This window comes from Silurus meridionalis, chromosome 3 (genome assembly GCF_014805685.1).
Source record: "Silurus meridionalis isolate SWU-2019-XX chromosome 3, ASM1480568v1, whole genome shotgun sequence".
NCBI classification, from domain to species: Eukaryota; Metazoa; Chordata; class Actinopteri; order Siluriformes; family Siluridae; genus Silurus; species Silurus meridionalis.
In genome coordinates this window covers 9,258,623-9,282,385 of record NC_060886.1, presented here as the reverse complement: position 1 = coordinate 9,282,385, position 23,763 = coordinate 9,258,623, and the positions used below count along the sequence as shown (strand labels likewise).

At 37.2% G+C, this 23,763-nt stretch overlaps 2 protein-coding genes across 2 annotated transcripts; both read left to right on the top strand.

Moving 5' to 3' along the window:
• The first annotated feature begins 433 nt into the window (after nucleotides 1–433).
• On the top strand, nucleotides 434–12,783 carry col8a1a (collagen, type VIII, alpha 1a). The gene is made up of 3 exons (XM_046841359.1): nucleotides 434–550; nucleotides 8,381–8,603; nucleotides 9,951–12,783. Exons 2-3 carry the CDS (start codon nucleotides 8,384–8,386, stop codon nucleotides 11,876–11,878), a joined length of 2,148 nt encoding a protein of 715 aa, XP_046697315.1. The 5' UTR covers nucleotides 434–550; nucleotides 8,381–8,383; the 3' UTR covers nucleotides 11,879–12,783.
• A 3,649-nt stretch (nucleotides 12,784–16,432) lies between these two features.
• jagn1a (jagunal homolog 1a) lies at nucleotides 16,433–18,435 on the top strand. Its single transcript, XM_046845439.1, has 3 exons — nucleotides 16,433–16,586; nucleotides 17,297–17,394; nucleotides 17,654–18,435. The coding sequence occupies exons 2-3, from the start codon at nucleotides 17,306–17,308 to the stop codon at nucleotides 18,114–18,116; spliced, it is 552 nt and encodes a 183-aa protein (XP_046701395.1). The 5' UTR covers nucleotides 16,433–16,586; nucleotides 17,297–17,305; the 3' UTR covers nucleotides 18,117–18,435.
• The last annotated feature ends 5,328 nt before the right edge of the window (nucleotides 18,436–23,763 follow it).

Genomic DNA, 23,763 nt, shown 5'->3' with positions numbered 1-23,763 from the left:
TCTTATAAACCATTAAAACCATGAGGTCCTAACTGTTTAATTCAAGCAATTAGTCCAAGTCCCATTAGTTAATGAGACAATATTCCGATTTCTATTCCCTGGGAGGATGATTTTAAATGTGAGGTACACTCCAAACTCACACACTTGTGTTCCTTAAGGCTGGAAAAAAAGGCCAATCCAAGATCCATCAAGCTCAATGTCTGAGTGTCATGACATCATTGTGAAAAGTAATGAGGGTGATGATGCCCACACAGGGATTTTGGAAAGACAAACAAACCCTAGTGTTTAGAATTTAGACTGAATAAGACAAGACTGTGACATCGCCATGCTGACAATCTCTCTCCACCTCCACCCCCTACTCTTTGGCTCTCTTTCTCCTCCCCTCCTTCCTGACTGGAGATATAAGGTGAGTGTGTGTGTAGGGTGCTGCTTGTTTAAGTCCAGTCATCCATCCATTCAGCTGGTGAGGGGTGTGTGTGGGAATTTGTGTGCGGGATTGCCCAGAACCCCCGAGATTATCACCTCTACGCCTGAAAACAGCAGGGTCAGGGTAAGATATATTCTGTTTCTCACTTTCTCTTCTCAGTACACTGGATGACTGTATAAAGTAGCAGGTCCTTATTTCATCATTAGATGTATGTTTTGTCATTAAAAGGCCTACACTAAAGCTTTATTGGTAAAGTATTTGGATATGATTCACAGCAAACTGAACTTTTTTAAAACCGTAATGTCTGCATTGGTGCCCAAACGATTCTTATTAAATGCTCAATTTAATGTTAAATTTAATGTTTCAAATTCATGTGTCGTAATAATAAACCCCAGTTTCCAGTTAGTAAGAAAATACTGCATTTACCGAGATAGACAGATTAATGATGTATTGTTTTTCATTAGGGACAAATTTACACATAATGAACATCTTGTTCATTCTTTATCACCACATTATCTGTGCAAAGCTGCTTTAAAACAATGTTCATTGTTAAAAGCGCTATACAAATAACAATTAATTGAGTTGAATGTTTGACACTGGCATGATAGCCCACAGTACCAATCTATGTAAGACAAACCAGTCAATCTAAAATGTGCATAATAATGCATTGGCTATTTTCATATAATTTCATGCATCTATCAAGCTGTATAAAATGGAAATTCAACTTCCATTTGGAGCACACAAATACATTTTATTCTAATCAGAGTGGGCAATGCAGTGTTCTGGTGCACCTCTATTAAAGATCAAGTTAAATGTTTAACACCAATCACAAGTTTTATAATATAACCAAGATGAGAGTAAATTAGATTGAAAGAGAAATACCATAATTATTCTCTAAGACTTTAACCACACTGGTTTTGCTATGGCTCATAGTAGGAGTACTCATTTAATATAATTTATTGTCTATACTAAAAAAGAATATTCTTTCTATATAAGACCCCTATCTTTCTGTGTATACAATTGTTTGCAGATCATCAATCTATAAAGATTTACATCTAATATGCAAATTACAGTTTATACACATAAGTCATAGAACAGATGTTGAATTTTTAGGTAATATCACAACACCAGAGTCTTATATAGCACATATAAAAAAAAAAATTGTATTGGCTAATGTGCAGTGTAATACACTTAAAACTAAATAGAAGTAAGCACAAACAATACAGCATACTTAACCATGGACATTTTCCCAGAGCAACATTTTAGAGACAGGGACAAAATAAGGTTTGAATGTATAAGTTTAGTGCCTATAAGTTTGGTCCTTATTAGTTTGTCCCTAATGAACAAGAAAGTGGCGACAGTGGCCTGAGATGGCATGAGGAGGAAACCTTGAGAGGAACCAGACTCATCCCATCAATATCCATTCATTATAGTTTCAGGAACAATATATAAGCACTATTCCGAACACACACACACACACACACACACACACACACACACACACACACACACACACACAGGTTTCTTCAGGGATTCTCACTCTTATTATCAGTGTGCTGTGAAAATGCTGTAAGCTGAGTAAGCGGACGAGGGGACAGAATGAATGCTCTGTTGCAGCTAGTGGACACTAAACAGGCCTGACTATTACTCTGAACTGTAGTACTATATGTCTTTTTCTTTTATTGAATTAAGCTTACAAAAAAAAAGCAAGTCATTTTGAAATCAGCTCACTTTTATAGCTTACAGCTTCAATTTTATCATTTCTAAATGATCTTGATTTGATGTGGTTATTTTTTTGTAGATCATTATTGATCAATCCTTGATTCATACCCACCAACAATGTAATGATGCCTCTTTGACTATTCTGTTCTCATTGACTTTTTTTTGGAACACTGCCCCTAGTGTGCTTAGCTCATTGAATAGAATATTTTAATCATCTACTCTACGGGTTAAGGAGCAAGCAACACAGATGCATAATAGGATGAAAGATCAGTGAAACTGATGTATGGCAAAAAACAAAAACCATTGAAAAAAAAATAAACACAACATCCAATGTGATGGCATGTTCCACAGAGTTATTAGCAAACACAAACAGAATTAAATAAACTTTCAGTCTCTCACATCTGTTAATAGTATAAATCCCAGACTATTAAGAATGCAGTGGCTCAATATTTGTTCCAAGCATTGATTGAGTCCATCTTTGAACTATTTTCATTTCTCTCTCTCACACACTCTCTCTCCTGTTTTCCCCTTCTTCATGCTCTTCACATTTTTGTCCAGTAGTCACAAGATGCCACGCCTTTCACTCATGATTTAGATGTCTCTTTGTTAGTCTACTGATCAATGTAGACAAGAAGAGTAAGTGAGAGTAGAAATGGAATGTAAAGGCAATGGGAATCATGACTAAAACCAGGAGGAGAATAGAGAAATGATGATAGCTCTGTAAATATTGGGTTTTTAAGAGCCATCTGTATCCTAGTAATCCTATTGTGTGGGTGTGTGTTTTTGCTTAACCTGCCCTATTTGTGCCATGAGGTGTTAATTTTACAAGCTTTGTTTATTGGCTGATTGGTGCGGGAGATTCCAACAGAGGGGAGGGGGTGAACAAAAGGTACATGAGAGCTCCCTGACTCCTGGGGGCAGAGGCCATGTATGGCCTTTAGTATGAGGGTCATACTGACACATGATCTATTATCCAAGCAGTGACTGAATATATGGCTGGGAATGACACACTGGCATATGTACAAGGGTCAAATAACTTGTACCTAAAGTGTTGCTTTTTACTTTGAGAAATGAAAACCGAACTGTTGTATTGCAGTGTGAGAAATAACAAATAAAACAGAACAGGGTATGACTTTTTTAGGAAAAGGAATGATCAATAGTGTCATGCAAGGGCCTTTACTATCCTGATGTATAAGTATATTAAAGTGGTTCACTAATGATTGTAATTATTTATTTATTAAGAATCAACATACTCATACTTATTTTTGTCCATTGACAGAATGTGTAATGTTGCGAAACATTTGTGGAACAAGTGAATTCCTGTTATCACTTAGCTATAACAGCAGTTAACAGGCTACTCCCCTACTTTTTAGTTATTAGGACATTTTATTACCCTGAAGAATTTTCTGTCATGGTAAAATCAAAAATACAGCTCTACCTATTACTATTACACTGACACTGGAGATTTCTTCTAATAATGCTAGAAAACCCCCCAGAAAGCCATGATTGCACACATTCTCAAATATAATAATAATAATAGCACTTTTAAAAAAAAAGTAAATATTAAACTATTCTCAATACAATACTTGAGGGTTTTTTTTGTGGAAAAATACAAAGGTTAATGCTTCCTTAAAACACTCACATGACAATTGAACTGAATCATTAGTTTTAGAGCTCAGGCTGGCCTTGTTACAGTGATGTGTACAGTACAGTGCCAGCTTTCTCTTGAAATATCTAATGTGTGTGCTGTCACTGTAATTAAATTATAGTAGAACTGATCTGGTTGAAGTATTTTGTTATTGGCTGGTCAGTTTGTAGACCCTGTGTTTACATTTACATTTGCGGCATTTAGCAGAAGCCCTTGTCCAGAGGGACGTCCAAAAGTGCTTTGAGTTTCTAGCAATGAATAAATCTATACTGGTACGCTAGATTACAGACTTAAGATCATTTAGACTATTACTCTTGATTTTTACTAAGCAATGTTTAGTGTTGTGAGAGTTTGGTTGAGCAGCTCTCTAGCTTTCAGCTTTGCATTACAAATGTGTAATTGGATTGGGCATGTGGCTATATAGATATATATCTATATATCTATATCTATATCTATATCTATATATATATATATATATATATATATATATATATATATATATATATATATATATATATATAGAGAGAGAGAGAGAGAGAGAGAGAGAGAGAGAGAGAGAGAGAGAGAGAGAGAGAGAGAGAGAGTCTTATCTGTCTTTGTTGTGGTTAAAGGTATAGATCAAATTTGCCATGTTGCTAGAACAGATTTTTAACATGCACAATACACAGAAACATGCTCTGCAAACAAAAAAAAAAACAGAGCATCAAATTAAATCTGTGTGTATAATTATGAAAAAAATAACACCTTGTGTTTGAGCAAAAGAAAATGGGCTAGAGAAAGTAATTACTTTGCATTTTTCATTCTGCATTTTGTGATAATTTTTTATTTATTTTTTATTTAATTACCATTTTAGAATAAAATAGATGGTATTCATGGATGTTGTATTATCTTGGTCAGCGGTTTATAATTAAATCCCATAACACATACATTCATTAATAGCAAATGCCAGGAGAACCAACTCACCCAATATGACAGACATGACAAAGCGAAGAAGGATGTGTTTCTCTTTACTGTAGAACTTGCTTTCTGGTTATAATCTATGCATACCTGGGTTTATCGAATCATTACAGACAATATACATTACATACCTGAATACGTGAGATTTTTTCTGTAGCTCGTGTTCATGAAATTTACCGCAGCTTCAAAGAATAAAGAAATTTCCTCAAACAAATATCCCCCCTTTCCACATTCTTAAACCTTTACGTGCTTTGTAAGTGACTGTAAGTCTTTTGTGTAGCAATAAGCAAGAAATAACCAAATATACTTGCTTTGCTTTTGTACTTAATACACTTTCAAGTATCTGCACTTGATTTTCCATTACTTAAGATCCTTTCACACACTACATATACATTCCAAACATATTAATTACTTTATAATCCACCTATTTTTACAACCTTGATGGGAGCAAAATGTCAACGTGTTCAATTTTAAGTATGTATTCACATTTTACATTCCATAGGGAATGCAAGCAAATGCAAAGGAAGTGTGTTAAAATTATTGAAATCTAAAGAATCCTATTAAAAAAACAGACATGTAAAGCATATACAACCTGAAACCTATTGTTTACTTATTATTTGCATCACCACATTTCTTTAGCTAATATTTGAGAAAATTAAGATACATATTTCACATTCTTTGATAAAAGGTGCACTAATAATCACAGTTTGGTAAAGATGTCTGGTAAAGGCTTGCACTATAAAGTGGCAGCAAGTGTTCAGTAAAATTCAGCAGATATTTATGGAGTTCTCACACAGTCCTGCTGTCTCAGGGAAAAGTGCACACATACATACATGTTCAGGGATAGAATATTTTATATTTGCTACCTAGTGCCTTCATGCTGTGTGTATATATATATATATATATATATATATATATATATATATATATATATATATATATATATATATATATAGTTATCATATATAAGAGCAAACCTGTTTCATTTAAAATACCATGACATACCAAACTAATATAGTTGCTAAAATAAATCCGAAATCTTTCTAAATCCTTTATATTGACTCATAGCTCAATAATTGTGGCTCAATTTCCCATCTGTTTCAGACAACAGTACATATTTAAGCACGTTTGTAAAAAAAAAAAAACTCCCTACACCCTACATGCACTCAAACACAACCTAGTGACTGTACCGAAACATCTACTATCCTTAGATAAACTCAAACCAAGAGTTAAACCCTAAATAAAATCCAACTTTAAGCCCTTTACACTTCCTACCCAATCATAGCTCTCAAAGTTGCAGAGCATCTACAGGCTCACATTCTTTTATTACCAGAAGATATTATTAGAAAGTGTGCACATATTTCATGTATGTATTATTTTTTAATTTTTCTTACATTCTTATAGTGCCCCCTGGTGGTTCCAAACTTTTAAGCTCTGTTGAGCTAGAAATGGTCTTGCCTACGTCTATAGAGTATTAGCTAAAAATAAAACTGGATGACACTGGGACAAACTCTTCTGTCTGTTCATTTCCATACATTACAGTTCATTTTTTAAACAATCACACATGGGGTAGGGATACATCAGTGAAACCATAGATTGAATACAGAAACTACAATCTTGGAATAGATTCAGCCCTGAACTTCGGCCCTGAATGTACCATGAGTACATACATTTCCAACTGTACAAATTGCAAACATGTATATATATATATACTGTATATAGGACATTACCCTTGACTACAGACGTTACTGCTTCATCTTAAAGAACCAACCAAAGACTGGGAGTCCCATGGCATGTCTATGGGAAAATCACCAACTGCGTGAGAAAGGTCAAAGTTCCATGCTGCTACTCCGAAATTGTAATTCCCTGATACTTTCTCCGACCTCTGACAGGCTCAGAGAAACCTAATTTCAAAACTATACTTCATGGCAAGAAACTCTTAAAAAAAGTATGTATTTCCACAACCTTTATGAATTAAATCCAAGTAGTCGAGGAGGGTTAAGAGAAGAGAAATTGATCTGTAGCTGCTCTATTCTCGACAGGTGAATTGGTTTGTTTTCAGTAACGGCAGACATCATTTGTTAGTGATTTTCTTAATGCCTTTTTCCATTAAACTACAAATGTACGCATCTGCAGCTCACAAGCCAGCAGGAAATGCATAAGCACGTGAAAACCATTCTACCGTACTGATTCAGTCGTATCGTACAATCTGCTCCAAGTGTCCCACAAAATTTGAATGCTATTTTGCAATGCTTGTGATTTGTAACATTAACAGCTATAAAATGATGTTGAGACATTTGTGCGTATGATTAGTTATAGCCGACCCACTTACCTTTCATTGTAATGCTTTTGTCAAAGGTCTCAGTGCAGTAAAACTGATTTACACACATACACACACACACACACACACACACACCTAAAAGTGCAATTCTGCGAGTGGTGCATATTTCACAGACTTGTTCTATTTCTCACAGAGGCTAGGATGAGAGGAAAAAAGGAAATAACACACAACTGGGACAAGCTTTATTACCATACACAAATACTCCAAAATGCCCTGCAAATAATTTCTGTACATAGTTGACTTTGACACGAAAGTTTTGCCTGAAGAAAAAGGCATCATTCTATTTCCATTAGCTTAAGCACCAAAGGTCTTAAAGAATAGGAAATACATGGTAACCCAGTGTTGTCCTTCTTTGCAGATTTAGTTTTACTTGCTACATTAAATTTGTAAATGTGGGTGGGTAAAACATCTGAAATGTGATGGCTCTACTATTAGGGCTGGGAATCCAAGACAGCAAAGATGACCATGTTCTCCTCAAATCCAAGCAACATTGGCTAATCATGTGTATCTTTGTACTGTTTAGTGGAACAGTTTGTGGTTTCCTCAGAGTGTGTTCAGCTGCCCTTGTTACAAAGCATTAACAGCATTGTGAATACATGGGGGCCAGCTTAACATGTCTCACAGGAGGCAGGTGCTAGCCTTCACCAAGCCTGATTAGCTAGTGGAATGACAAAATTGGAAAAATAGATTAGAAAATCCTTATTTAATGTTCCCAATTAGGTGTCTAAGTATTCACACCTGTTAACCCCTAAATTATTTTGCTACAATCTATTTGCTATTACGAGTCACATACTTAGCGGTGTCAACCAGTATGCAATTTAAGTGCTATAAAGGAAAGCAGAAGAAACCTGTTTTTGGAAGGCCAACAAGTTTGTTATGGAAAAGTTGAAATATATCAGTCATAAAACAAAATATCCCAAATATACTAAAAAATCTTTTGGGTTTATATTATTAAATATCGAGAAATAAAATACACAGAGTATTAATCACATATTAAACCAAAACAAAAAAAAAAGTACTGTAAATGCATTAACTGAATATGTCTCCATCAAAGATATATTAGTTTTGTACATACAGCACTGGTACTACAAATTTAACAAAAATGTATATATTTTTTGTAAATAATAGTGACGTGTTTTGAGGCTAAACAAATGGCTATTAATGGTATGTGATTATGCTTATGATTGATTGACTGGTTGATTGATTGATTTATTTATTAATTGATAAATTTATTATTTGATTAATTGAATAATTTATTAATTGATTGTTTGATTGATTTTTACAGGCCATGGCTGTGGTTCCTTTCCTGGTGATTATAGTACAAGTGGTATTATTACCATCTGTATGTGGAGGAGCATATTACAAACCCCATCATCAACAGCATCAGCCTGTACCTCATATACCTCACAAAGGTATAGGAAAGGAAATGCCTCATATGCAGTATCCACCTTACAGAAAAGAAATGCCACAGATACCCATGCATATGAACAAAGGCAAGGCCAAAAAAGGTAATAATTTGTATCATTCCTGTAACAATATATATAAATGATTTATATATATATATATATATATATATATATATATATATATATATATATATATATATATATATATATATACTGACCAGGCATTACATTACGATATTACACTATAATATTATGACAAGTGAAGTGAACAACACTGATTATCTCTTCTTCATGGGTGTGTGTATGTATATGTATATATATATATATATATATATATATATATATATATATATATATATATATATATATTTATGCAAATGTATGTTTATTTTTGGTGAGACTATACTCAACATAGTGCATGAAGACAAAATATTCCTGTAAATGTTTTGAAGTACTTATGGTGTTTTAAATTACATAAATCATCAGGACACCAAATGGAACTTTTGGTTTGTTTCCACATGGATGGTTTTAATTTCCAGATGTGTGCATCATGGTGAATTATGGTGCTTCATTGGAGACTTGGCACATAAGCAAAACAAATGTTTACCAATTAAAAAGATTTTGTTGGAGTTTACAAAGGGCGTCGTAAATAATGAATGTGTTCTGTTGACAACACAACACACATAACATAACATAAAAAGTAAATAAATAAATAAATAAATAAATAAATAAATAAATAAATTATATATATATATATATATATACTGACCAGGCATTACATTACGATATTACACTATAATATTATGACAAGTGAAGTGAACAACACTGATTATCTCTTCTTCATGGTGTGTGTATGTATATGTATATATATATATATATATATATATATATATATATATATATATATATATATATATATATATATTTATGCAAATGTATGTTTATTTTTGGTGAGACTATACTCAACATAGTGCATGAAGACAAAATATTCCTGTAAATGTTTTGAAGTACTTATGGTGTTTTAAATTACATAAATCATCAGGACACCAAATGGAACTTTTGGTTTGTTTCCACATGGATGGTTTTAATTTCCAGATGTGTGCATCATGGTGAATTATGGTGCTTCATTGGAGACTTGGCACATAAGCAAAACAAATGTTTACCAATTAAAAAAAAGATTTTGTTGGAGTTTACAAAGGACGTCGTAAATAATGAATGTGTTCTGTTGACAACACAACACACATAACATAACATAAAAAGTAAATAAATAAATAAATAAATAAATTATATATATATATATATATATATATATATATATATATATATATATATATATATATATATATATATATATTGTTTTGTTTTGTTTTTTATTGTTATATCAAATTATTATATCATATGCCATTCCTTGAGTTTTGAGCAAATATTGTCATGTTTTTCTGCATACAGGTGAGACCATTCCTAGAGGTGAGCAGGGTATTCCAGGTGAAGTTGGACCACAAGGTCCTCAAGGACCACAAGGACCACCAGGGCCTCCTGGGCCTAAGGGAAATGGTATCCCAGGCCCTCCAGGAATTCAAGGCCCTCCTGGCCCTCCAGGGTTACCTGGCCTTGGTAAACCAGGAATGCCAGGCATGCAAGGGAAGCCAGGTGAAATGGGACCAAAAGGAGAAAAAGGTGAACAGGGACCTGGTGGGGCAGAGGGGCTACCAGGCAGGATAGGACCACCAGGTCCACCTGGACCCCAGGGCTTACTAGGTATTGGGAAGCCAGGTGGCCAAGGACCACCAGGACTGACAGGACCCAAAGGAGAACCAGGGCACAAAGGTCTTCCTGGTCTTCCAGGGTTGCCTGGCCCTAAAGGAGATAAAGGAATTGGATATCCAGGCCCACAAGGCCCAAAAGGCCCACCTGGGCCTACAGGACTTCCTGGACATAAAGGATTGCCAGGGGTGGGCAAGCCTGGAGCACCTGGTTTGCCAGGACAACCAGGTAAACAAGGACAGCCTGGACCACCTGGACCACTTGGCCCATTAGGTCCACCTGGCTTAGAGGGCAAACAAGGACCACAAGGATTGCCTGGCATTGGGAAACCAGGTGAGGAAGGAGTGCCGGGACAGCCAGGTGCCCCAGGCCATAAAGGACTACCAGGGCCACCAGGTTTGCCAGGAAAGCCTGGATTACCTGGCATTGGAAAACCAGGATTCCCTGGCTCAAAGGGTGACAAAGGAATAGGGGGACCACCTGGGCCTCCAGGACTAAAAGGTGAAAAAGGAAATGGAGGTCAACCTGGTTTGGTAGGACCCACAGGACCCATTGGTCCTCCTGGCCCTCCAGGATCAGTAGGAAAGCCTGGTGGGATTGGTGCACCAGGACCTAAGGGAGATTTAGGTGAAGGCGGAGCAAAGGGAGAACAAGGGCCTATAGGAGATCCAGGGCCTACAGGAATGCCAGGCCAACCAGGTAAACCTGGTGAGGAAGGGGAACCTGGGCCACGGGGACCAGCTGGACCTATTGGTCCCAAAGGAGAGGAAGGAGAGAAGGGTCTACCTGGGCCCCCTGGCCTTCCTGGCCTGCCTGGTCTTAAAGGAGAAGGGGGTGCACTTGGTCCTGCAGGGCCTCAGGGACCTAAAGGGATTCCGGGACTTGCAGGACCAGGTGGACCGATTGGACCACCTGGCCCTGCGGGGCCTAAGGGAGAAGCTGGGCTTCCTGGCAAGGCTGGTTCTCCAGGTGAGGGACTCCGTGGTGCTATAGGCCCCATTGGCCCTCCTGGGCCTCCTGGCCCAGGCGGTGCTCCAGGCACGGCAGGTCACCCAGGCCCTCCTGGTCCTCCAGGACCGCCTGGACCACCAGCCGTAAACCCTGACCTCATGGGTGTTTTGCCTGAGATGGGGCCATCCCTGGATGGAGTAAAGGCTGGTGGGTATATGAAAGGAAAGAACAAAGGTAAAGCTGACATAATGGGTTCTACTGGTCTGGAGATGCCTGCTTTCACTGCTCAACTCACTACACCCTATCCTCCAGTTGGCACACCAGTGATATTTGACAAGCTATTGTATAATGGCCGGCAAAATTACAACCCAAAAACTGGTGTGTTCACCTGCGACCTTCCCGGTATCTACTACTTCTCATATCATGTGCATTGCAAGGGATCAAACGTATGGGTCGGGCTGTACCGAAATGGAGAAGCTGTGACGTATACATACGATGAATACAAGAAGGGAGTTTTGGACCAGGCTTCTGGCAGTGCTGTGGTTCCCTTACAGCCGGGAGATACTGTTCACATCCAGTTACCATCTGACCAGGCATCTGGACTCTATGCAGGGCAATATGTCCACTCTTCTTTCTCTGGTTTCCTACTGTACCCCATGTAAATCAGTAAAGAAGAAGGAAGAGTGAGAGAGAAGTAATCAAAATAAAAAACAGGAAAGGACATCTTGAAACTGTTCCTGTGATATTTTGCCAATGATAATGCATATGTCTAGTATTGTGTATATGCAGACACTATACTACCTGAACAAAGACTCTAGTAACAAGTTTCATTCTGTTAAAATTTCATAATTGGAGCTTTCTAGAAGGAGTCAAGATAATGTGGTGCTAATATATGTGTATTTGTGTACTGAGTTTTAGAATGTTTTGGGACACATGGAGAATTTCCTATTTTTTGACAATGTGCTATATGTGGGTTGACCAAAGTGGCAGCTGCCCAAAGATTACAAGACAAACCTATTTAAAAAAAAACCTTAATTAAAATTAATTAATTGTTCTGTCATATTTAAATATTTACTGAAATGTACTGATGTTAAACATTTTCAAAACAAGTACCAATTTTGTAATGATGTCTTCTCCTATATTTTTTATAAATATCAAATCTTTGCACAGACATAATCTTTTCACACCAGTTCCTATTGAACAACAGGATTAACTTTACTCTACGTGAATTGGAATAATAATCTGACATCTGATAATCTTAAAGGTACTTTAGCAATCTGCTCACATGTTTTGAAAACCACTGAATAAATATGATTAATAATGAAAGATACATTTGGGGATTTAAACCCTTATTTAGATATCATACATTAAACATGTCCATACATTTCAGCGCACATCACATTAATGCAGCACATTACAATACCTTCCATCTATCTTAATTTTCTTCTTCTTTGCATCATTCTAATTTTCTTACCATGAATAAATTAGGTTGCCTTAGGAAAATCTTTTGTCATCTGTGCTTGCTAATGACTGGTTGATTAAAAATTTTAAATGGGCTTGGAGGAAAAAATTTAATTGTTTACTCTGTCACTTTATATAAATGGTAAAAAAAGATAAATAATCCATCAAGAAGCCTGAGCTGTTTTTCTTTTTTTTAAGAATTTTGTCTTTTTTTTTTTTTATAAATAAAGGATTTATATCCATTACAAAGTGTTTTTTAATTGAACTGCTGCACTTGTACATATGCACAAGTATCTTCTTCTTCTTCTTCTTCTTCTTTCGGCTTCTCCTATTAGGGGTCGCCACAGTGGCTCATCCATTTTCATACCCCCCTGTCCTCTACATCTGCCTCTTTCAAACCAACTAGCTGCATGTCTTCCCTCACCACACCTATAAACCTCCTCCTTGGTCTTCCTCTTTTCCTCCTTCCTGGTGACTCCATCCTCGGCATTCTCCTACCAATATACACCATGTCCCTCTAATAAACTCATTTCTAATCCTGTCCATCCTCATCACTCCCAACGAAAACCTCAACATCTTCAGCTCTGCTACCTCCAGCTTCACCTCTTTTACTCAATGCCACTGTCTCTAAATCATACAACATCGCAGGTCTCACCCCAGTCCTATAAACTTTCCCTTTCACTCTCACAGATACTCTTCTATCACAAATCACTTCAGCTATCACTCTTTTCCACCCACTCCACCCTGCCTGCACTCTTTTCTTTACTTCTCTAACACATTCTCCATTACAATGCACTGTTGACCCCAGGTACCTAAACCCCTCCTGTCAGACTGTTCTCATACATGTCCTGCACCACCCTCACATACTTCTCAGACACACCTGACTTCCTCATACAATACCACAACTCCTCGGCACTCTGTTGTTCGCTTTCTCTAAATCCACCAACACACAATGCAACTCCTTCTGACCTTCTCTATACTTCATCAATATTCTCAAAGCAAATAATGCATCTGTGGTGCTCTTCCTCGGTATTAAACCATACTGGTGCTCACAGATGGTCACCTCTTCTCTCAGCCTGGCTTCCACTACTCTTTCCCATAACTTCATGGTGTGACTGATCAATTTAAATGCACAAGTATATAGAATATAAATTATAAAACATTTAAATAAAAAGCATATTTTGGACTTTGACCACAAAATCAACCATATACCAAATTTATCCATACTCAATATGTTTAAAATATATGCTTAAAAAGAAATTATAGCCTCTGTCTCTTATTTATTGTTTGTGGAATCATTCACATCAAAGGTGCACACACTTTTACAATGAAGGTCCAAAAACCTTAATTGAGGGCAGAGTTCTAAAAGTAAATGTTGCATTATCCAATGCAATTAGATTATATTAAATTAAAGTTGCCATAGTTGCCCTAATTTATGATTTCATAATATTGAGAAATAAACATTCAATGCATAAAAAAGCTATTCAAGCTTTGCAGCCATGTAGTTGAAATATCAGCTACCTCTAATGAGAGAAAAGAAGCTGGTCCATATTTTTTCTGTTTTTCCAATTTAGTCAACTTCACTTCTATTCTCTACATTTAATGTCAATTAATATTTTCACAGCTGTAAAATAAAACAACAAAGATTAGTTTTAATGTAAAATTAGAAATACAAATCTGGTTCAGTGGTAACCCTTTCTTTTTTTTCCCTTTTCTCAGGGCATGGTGGGCCAAAACAATGGACCCTAGTTTGGGTATCTCTTTAAACACCTCAGTGATGCAGATGAGCAGAGAATGAATTCCTATACCAGTGTCAGTGCATTAATATTGGCCCTATTAGGGTCCCTTACCCTTGATGCTTTGGAGTTGACGAGCGCTGATAAATTGGGCATAGCAACCACTGGTCTACAGTCAATGTCTAAACACCTACAAACTGCTTGCTGCTTGTGAGAAAAAGGGTCAACTGCACAATAATTTATAGATGTAAATATATATGATTAAGGAACATTCTTTAATCTACATAGCATTGTATATATTATAACGTTTCTCATAACTTTATGGTCAAAATATTAACCAGAACTAAAGGTAACATTTTATAATTAACTTTTAAGCCTAACTCAGGAATTCAATATAAATCATTAATGCCAATCACTAAAATTATATGAATACAGTACACTAAGTACACATTTCTGCAGACTAAAGTATCAAACCCATTTAAAACATCCTACATTTATCAGTTGGTCTTATTCCCAGATCATTAAGATTAAGATTAAGATTAATTTACCTCACATTTACCTGTCCAGAAAATAAATGTACATATTTGGCATGGCTTGAAAAAACTTCATGATTATTTATTGAAGTAGTAGATTGTGTATCTATTGTCTATGCATCATAATCATGTGTATTAGTGACATGACAATTGTACAAGATAAAAAGGTTCTACCTCAATGCTGACTGCTCCTTCTTCCAAGTCGTCTTATTGTTATCAAGCACTTTCATTGCAAAAGCTTAGTAAACGTTTGCATATTATATAGCCAGAGAACACACGGTCGACTTCGATACATTCCATTCACCAAGAAAGAGTGTATTAGTCTAATCTTACACAGTACACACTGACACACTGGCAAATTGCTCAATGCATTTATTTCTTTCCTTTTTTTTTTTAGACTGCATGTCAGATACCATTCAACTTCCTTACTTTTTTTTTATATCATTACAAAGTGTGTTTTTTTTTGTTGAACAGCTGCACTAGTACATATGTACAAGTGAAAATTAAAATGAAAAACATATTTTGGTTATTTATCAGCAAATCAATTCATGCTTTTACAGTCTGTATTTGATAAAAAAAAAAAGTAGAAGTAGAAGTAGAAGTAAGGAGAACAAAATAAGCAAAACAGCTGAAATCAATAGCCTTAATAAATATGGTTAAAAACTATATCTACAAAATTATAGCTTTTGTCACTTATTTAATTTCAAGGAATCCTTATATCAGAGGTGCCCACATTTCTTTTACAATTAAAGGCCAAACTTGTTTGAGGTCCAAGAGCTGAAAGAAAATGTTGCATAAAACCGAACTGTTGAGCTTTAGTTTATGAGTTGCTCAGTAGCTCCTGGTTCCATAATCTCAAAAGACTGTATAATACTGTAGAAAGAACATTACTTATAATCTTACACTCCAGTGCTCATGTTAGTTCTCACTCTCCAGTGTTCTGTATTGTTTAAAGAATATAATTACACTCTTGATATCACCCAAATGAGGATGGGTTCCTCTTTTGAGTCTGGTTTCTCTCAAGGTTTCTTTCTCATAACATCTAAGGGACTTTTTCCTTGCCACAGTCGCCATGGCTGCTCATCAGGGATAAACACACACTGTTCACCTCAACTCTTAAATTCTGTAAAGCTGCTTTGAGACAATGTCTCATGTTGTTCTTAATCTCTATGTTGTTGTTTAGTGTAGCACCAGGGTTCCGGAGGAACATTGTCTGGTTTTTACTGTGTACTGTGTACTGTGTACCACTGTGTACAGTAAAACTGACAATAAAAACCTCTTTACTTGACTTGACTTGATGCCTGTTGTGAAAAATGATATAGAAATAAACGTGACTATTAAATTAAGGTTGCCATGGTTCCTATTATTGATGCTTTAATAATATTTCAAAAAAGTATTAACTATTATTAACTATTTTCCAAATCCACAACAAGAGCAGCATCCCAAAGCCCACTGCAGGAGGATGGTGATGCTGATGATAACATCGTTTTGTGGGCGGAGACAGCTGGAGACTCGTACTGCGCATGTGCAGTGCAGGTCTGTACGCCGTCCATTGTCCCACGCCTTTGTCGGCTTTCATCCGGTTTTATTAGCGATTATTGAATAAGACGTATTCCACGCGGGATTTCAGCCATTTTACAGTAAGTCTTGTATTCGGGTGTTTTTTTTTAAATAAAGATATATATAAGAGAGAGCGATAGCTATAGCAGCTGTTTAAATACCTCACCAGGTGAAGCCTCTTATTACTCCATAGACCAGAAGCACGCGCGTGTTATTCTGTATACAGCTCGAATACATGTCGTATGGATGCAGAATAAGATTGCATGATCGCATAATTCAATATTTGTCTCATACGTCTTATTCCAGTAAAAAAATGTTTTAAATACAATAAAATACATGCAATTAGTCTATTGATGAAAATCTATACTGCTGTGTCATATACAATCCCAGGCTGTTCTATAGCTGGCAGGCCTTAATAATAACAGAAATGCAGGTTTTTATTCAATGTATGTCTGTTTTGGTGATATTTACAAATGTCTAAATCTAATCTAATCTGTCTGGATTAAAATAACCCGTCCTGTCATTTCATTTTACAGCCTCATCCCTATAAGCTGCATAATACTATATGCCTTTTCATTTAATTGATTTTTTCATTCATTTCCTGTACACATTATTCTGATCTACTTCCTATGTTTGACATTTGAATGATTTATTATACATCCAGCATAAAGCATGTCACGCTACCTGCGCAGAGTAGTGCAATCTTTGCACTGTTGTGTAATCATTGCAAACTTGTGTTTCATTAATGTATTTTGAAACTGACCGTAGAGTAAATGGCTTTCTCACACAGGAACCGGCCATGACGTCACGTGCAGGCCCAAGAGCTGTCAGGACTGATGGGAGTGACTTCAAGCACAGAGAAAAAGTGGCTCCTCATTATCAGATGAGGTTGTATCTTTAAACAGTAAACCTCCTATTGTGCATGTTTTCAGGGAACAGTATATGGATAGTAGTGTGTTCAATGATTTTGGAGTATCTCGGTGTTAATAGGGAAATGTACAATAAGTCATTGCTCCGACATTGTTGTTTAATACAGTGAAATTGTGTTGCCTATATGTTCCTTTGTTTCTGTTTCGCATTTTTAAAATGCCAGTCCCATCTTTTTCACCCTCTTATTCCATCCTAACTGAACCTCTTTGTGTTGCAGTGCATCTTTAAAGTCTGAGATCAAGAAGCTCACCGTTGTGCATCTGTTAATATGGTTATTAATAGCCTCCCAAGTGGTAGTCACCCACTTCAAGCTGTTTTCCTCTGACGTTGTGGCCATGCCCTATCAGTGGGAGTACCCATATCTCCTCAGCCTTCTGCCCTCGCTGCTCTCTGGCATGGCCATGCCCAAGAACAATATCAGCTACCTGGTGATCTCCATGATCAGCGCAGGCCTATTTTCTGTTGCTCCGCTAATCTTCGGTGCCATGGAGATGTTCCCGGTTGCGCAGCAGCTCTACCGGCACGGCAAGGCTTACCGATTTATCTTTGGCTTCTCTGCGGTGTCAGTGATGTACCTGCTGATGGTGATCGCCATTCAGGTGCACGCAGGGCAGATTTACTACAGCAAGAAGCTCCTGGATGCCTGGTTTGACTCGACACAGGAAAAGAAGAAAAAATAAAGAGACTATTGATGAAGAACTGTTCACGCATGTTGTACATTACTCACAGTTTTGAGATGCATAGAATTATCAATAATCTAAGATGAAATGGACATACAGAATATACCACTGGGCTCTGGTTTATTTATATTTACAGGTTACTCTTTATATTGTGGCTACCATCTAATTTATTTTTATTTTTATCTGACACGACATTACCCTTCGATAGGGTGAAGCTTCTAAGACAGTCAACTGTATTGTAATTTATGTACAGGTACACATTGTTTTACTGCTTCACCAGTCTTCAGTGCTCTCACATTAAAAGTGCTTTTAATGGTCATTGTATTGTGTTTGAAACTACTATTACTATCATGTGCACATGTATTTATTTTAATATTCGAACCTAATTAAAATCAATGCTAATAATGACACTGGAGATAAGTTGCGACTGGATAGGCCTGCTGTATATGATGCCAGGACTTGGGACAATTTGTACTATTTTGAGCAACATATTTGGCCTGTATAATACGAAGACCACATTTTGCCTGTATACCTGGAATGGACTACAAAGAGTTGACCTTGTTTTCCCTTCTCTAATGTCGGGGCTAACACTAAGCACCATTTCCTAACCAAAAAGCAAGCTTCTTTAATCCATATAGCTAAGCTGAACCAGTGGAGACTAATGAAATACGATTATGTAATATACACTCACTAGGTATTTCTATGTACTATTTATATCTGACCATTCAAGCAGTGATCTACTAAGCCAGCTGAAACTGGAGGGTTGAAAATCTTGTTTTGTCCAATCCTCAGCTGTCCAGCTTTGCCCTTTGTAGCCTCAGATTCCAATCCCTGGCTGAAAGAACCCAATGTGTTTTTCTGCTTTCTAAAGTGCATCTTCTACGAGGTTTGATATACTTTCTGAGAGCGTTTTCTGTCCATTATGGTTGTAATTTTACTTGAGTTAATAGAGTTATTTGAGTTACTCTTGACTTCCTGTCAACTCGAGCCAGTCTGGCAATTCTCCTCTGACCTCTCTCATCAGTGTGTTTCTGCCCACACAACTCCTGCTCACTGAATGTTTTCTCTCTTTCACATTCGGTGTAAACTTAGACACTAGACCATTATATGTGAAACCCCAAGTAGATGAGCAATTTCCAATACTTAAATTCAAACCAGCCCATCAAGCCACAGTCAAAGCCATTGAGATCCGTTTCTAAAAAAACACAAAGTTCTGGTTATGCATGATCCTATTGATGATAATAGTATGGTGCAAATATATAGGAAAATTGTTGTAAAAGGCCTGGCTAAGTATGGAAATATTGCAGATTTTCATCTCACTCAACAAGCTCTCCATTGTTTGCTGTATCTTACTTAGACTTTCAGCCTTGTGAGGATGAAGGGACAGAATATTTCTATTTTTCTATGTCCACATTGTCCTCTCCAAACCTCCACACACATGTTCTCTTCCAGATCAGACAAAAAGAGAAATTTGAATAGAGCAGAATTTATCTTGCTAAAGTAGCCATGGATTAACAGAATGATGACACACACATTAGAACTTTCTAATGAACTTTCCTGATCTCAGCGGGAGCCAAAAAAAAAAGTTAAGTTTAAAAGTTTTTGTGTTTTTATACATGAAAAAGAGTCTGGAGAAAAAGAAAAAAAAATCAACAATACAAGACAAAAGACAATAATAATAATAATAAAGTTTTCTGGGAAATTCTTTGTTATAAATTGTAGAAATATTTGGGTGGTGACATAGCTATAGTTTAATGGCCTTAAAAGAGTATCATAAATGTGTAGAATATCTTTGCTCTGTGCTTTATGCACAGTAACACCTTTGTCTAAAGAGAACTGTCCCTCCATGTATCCTATATTTCTGGAATTGATTCTGGAACCACCGTGACCCTATCCAGGACAAAGCATATATTTAAAATAATTGATTAACACTACACAGTGAAGGTTTATAGAGGTTACAGATCCAGGATCAACCCCTTTGATGACACTTTACTAGGGTTTGAAACTTTGTACCAGATTTTAGAGGAGGTCAAATCAAAGTCAAGTCAAGTCAAGTAGGTTTTTACTTTCATCCTAACCACATACAGTACAGTACACAGGGAAACAAACCAACATTTTCCCATGAACAAAGTGCTACAGCATAAATAAACACACATATAAAAACACAGAACTAACTTGTGATTTTTTTTCTGAGTAAGCAGTGATCTGTAGATATTACATGGTGAAAGTACAAGTAGAGTTAGCATTAAAATCTTTTACTATGATAATTACATGTACATAAGTGGTCTTCAAGATCCAATGATGTCCTCATTTTCAATTGAAAGACAATTTCTAAAGATATTATCCCAAGGATAAAGAACACAATTCTGTCTAATCAGTCAGTGCTGTAATTCAATCATCATACTTAGCATGGCTGTATGTGTTAAGAATGTCAATTTGTAGCATTTCCAAGAATCAGAGCAGAATGATAGCAAATAATTAAGTATTATAAAATATTCAGTATCAAATGTGCACTTTAAGATCATCCTCCTATCACTGCTTATCTCTGTTTTGGACTGATGCAGACACAGTGTTGGCTGAAGTTGTTTCTTCTGCCATTAATAAGGTGATAAAATCAGGGTGTAGATTTTGACATGGGAAAGTAAACATCTACTGTAGTGTACTTTTAAATCTTTATTATTATGATAATTACATGTACAGCAGTGGTCTGTAGATCTTTAACATGGGAATGTAATACATATTTTACCCTCTGTATGTATATACACATATATAGGGTGGTATCAAAAGTTTTAGATTAGCTTTAGTAACCAGACAGTGCTTTATTTATCTATGTTTGCACACTATCACCTTCAAAACAGTCCCCTTGCACAGCAATACAGTGCTCACAGTGCTCCTGCCACGTCTCAAATGTGTCCTGAAAGTCTTAGTCAATTCGGGCTGGATCTCCGCAATTTTGCCAAAATGGTGACCTCTGAGCTGGATTTTTATCTTCAGGAAGAGGGGAAAGTCTGAAGGAGCCAAATCTGCAAGTGGGGTGGGTGCAGATCTGGCGAGAAACACGCATGTGAGGAAGGCTCGCATGGTCAGAATAGCAGACGTGGTGATGCATATGTTGAGAATAGCACCAGTTGCACAGTTTCCTTCTTCCTGGCGTCTCCATCCTCAGCATTCTCCTACCGATATAACCAATGTCCCTCCTCTGCACATGTCCAAACCATTTCAATCTCGCCTCCCTCACCTTGTATCCAAAACGTCCTACATGCGCTGTTCCTCTAATAAACTAATTTCTAATCCTGTCCATCATCGTCAATTTTAATGAAAATCTCAACATCTTCAGCTCTGCTACCTCCAGCTCCACCTCCTGTCTTTTACTCAATGCCACTGTCTCTGATCCATACAACATCACAGGTCTCACCACAGTCCTATAAACTTTCACACTTCTCCACCCACTCCACCCTGCCTGCACTCTTTTCTTCACTTCTCTAACACACTCTCCATTACTTTGCACTGTTGACACCAGGTACTTGAACTCCTCCACCTTCTCCACCTCTTCTCCCTGCAACCGTACCACTCCACTGCCCCCCCTCTCATTCACACACATGTACTCTGTCTTACTCCTACTGACTTTCATTCCTCTTCTCTCCAGCACGTACCTTCACCTCTCCAGGCACCTGCTCCCTACTCTCACCACAAATCACAATGTCATCCGCAAACATCATAGTCCATGGAGACTCCTGTCTGTCCTCATCTGTCAACCTGTCCATCACCACTGCAAACAGGAAAGGGCTCAGAGCCGATCCTCAATGCAGTCCAACCTCCACCTTGAACCAGTCTGTCGTTCTTACTGCACACTTCACTGCTGTCACACTGTCCTCATACATGTCCTGCACCACCCTCACATACTTCTCTGACACACCTGACTTCCTCATACAGTACCACAACTCCTCTCTCAGCACCCTGTCATACGCTTTCTCTAAATCCACAAACACACAATGCAACTCCTTCTGACCTTTTTTTACTTCTCTATCAACATACTTAAAGCAAATAAGGCATCAGCTGCTCAAAATACTCCCTCCATCTTCTCAACACACTCTCCTCACTAGTCAACACATTTCCATCTCCATCCTTTATTGCTCTAACTTGCAGCACATCCTTCCCAGCTCAGTTCCTCTACCTGGCCAATCGGTACAAATCATTTTTTTCTTCCTTAGTGTCTGACTTCTAATACAGAATAGAATAGTTTTTATTTGTCACATATATATTACAGCACAGTGAAATTTGTTCTTTGCATATCCCTGTGTGCTCAGAAGCTGGGGGTCAGAGCGCAGGGTCAACCATGATACGGCGCCCCTGGAGCAGGGTTAAGGGCCTTGTTTAAGGGCCCAACAGTGGCAGCTTACGATACCGGGGCTTGAACCCCCGACCTTTCGATCAGTAACCCAGCACCTTAACCACTGAGCTACAACTCCTAATATGCCTTTTCTTTTGCTTTTGCCACATGCGATTTATAAGAATAAACATACAGACTTCCCTAGACATTCAAGTGCAATGGGCACTAATAACCTCCTCGGTTACCATAGCAACGAAACAAACAGACCACATACTTTTAGGCTTGTGACGCTTTATAGGCTTGTGACGCTTTGATCCTCACCAAACACAATCTAAACATACTTAAGTGCAATACCAAATTGTTTTCGGACCTTTCCGATAACAAAAAAGTCATTGTAGGTTTTCAGACAACGATAAGTCTTTACACGCGGCTGGATACGATATTTCAGGTAAACGATTAATGTTCTGAGTAAAGATGTTGTCGCATCAATGTCTGATTTAAGGGTCCGGTAATTCCACATTATCATCTATATTTAGTTTTAACAAATATCTTAACTGTTTTGTTTTAGATAGACTTTGTGTTAGTCGTTTTGTTTTGACAGCTCCATGCTTTAAAAATTGCGGTATTGTAAATGCTTAAGGACCAGACATGCGCAGTATCAACACAACGCATTTGTCATTGTTTACTTCATACGGTCTATCTATCTATCTATCTATCTATCTATCTATCTATCTATCTGTCTGTCTGTCTGTCTGTCTGTCTGTCTGTCTGTCTGTCTTTCTGTCTGTCTGTCTGTCTGTCTATCTGGCAGTCGTCAATCCGTCCATCATCTATCTGTCTGTCTGTCTGTCTGTATGTCCGTCCGTCCGTCCGTCATCTATCTGTCTGTCTGTCTGTCCGTCCGTCCGTCTCCGTCCGTCCGTCCGTCCGTCTATCTATCTATCTATCTATCTATCTATCTATCTATCTATCTATCTATCTATCTATCTGTGTATTTAAATCTATTATTATGATAAATACATGTACAGAAGTGTCCTGTAGATCAGGTGAGTATGCAGTGTATGTTAAATCTTTATGATCATGCTAAGTATGTACATTAGTGTCTTTAAATCCAATCATGTTCCCTCTACTAGCTTTCCATTTGAAAGACACTTTCTACGGATATCAATTCAGAGACAAGGAACACACAGCACTTCTTTTTTTTTCCTTTCTCTTTTTTAAGGTGTTTGATCATGCACAAAGGTGCTTGATGTGGTCCCGCAGTCGTGTGTCTAATCAGTCAATTCTGTATGAGTATGATAATCCAATCATGCTCAT

Excerpts from the sequence above, each read along its gene's own strand:
- jagn1a (XM_046845439.1), top strand. The coding sequence starts at position 17,306 with ATGACGTCACGTGCAGGCCCAAGAGCTGTCAGGACTGATGGGAGTGAC. Across the intron at positions 17,395-17,653 it reads GCTCCTCATTATCAGATGAG|TGCATCTTTAAAGTCTGAGA; the intron begins GTTGTATCTTTA and ends TTTGTGTTGCAG.
- col8a1a (XM_046841359.1), top strand. The coding sequence starts at position 8,384 with ATGGCTGTGGTTCCTTTCCTGGTGATTATAGTACAAGTGGTATTATTA. Across the intron at positions 8,604-9,950 it reads CAAAGGCAAGGCCAAAAAAG|GTGAGACCATTCCTAGAGGT; the intron begins GTAATAATTTGT and ends TTCTGCATACAG.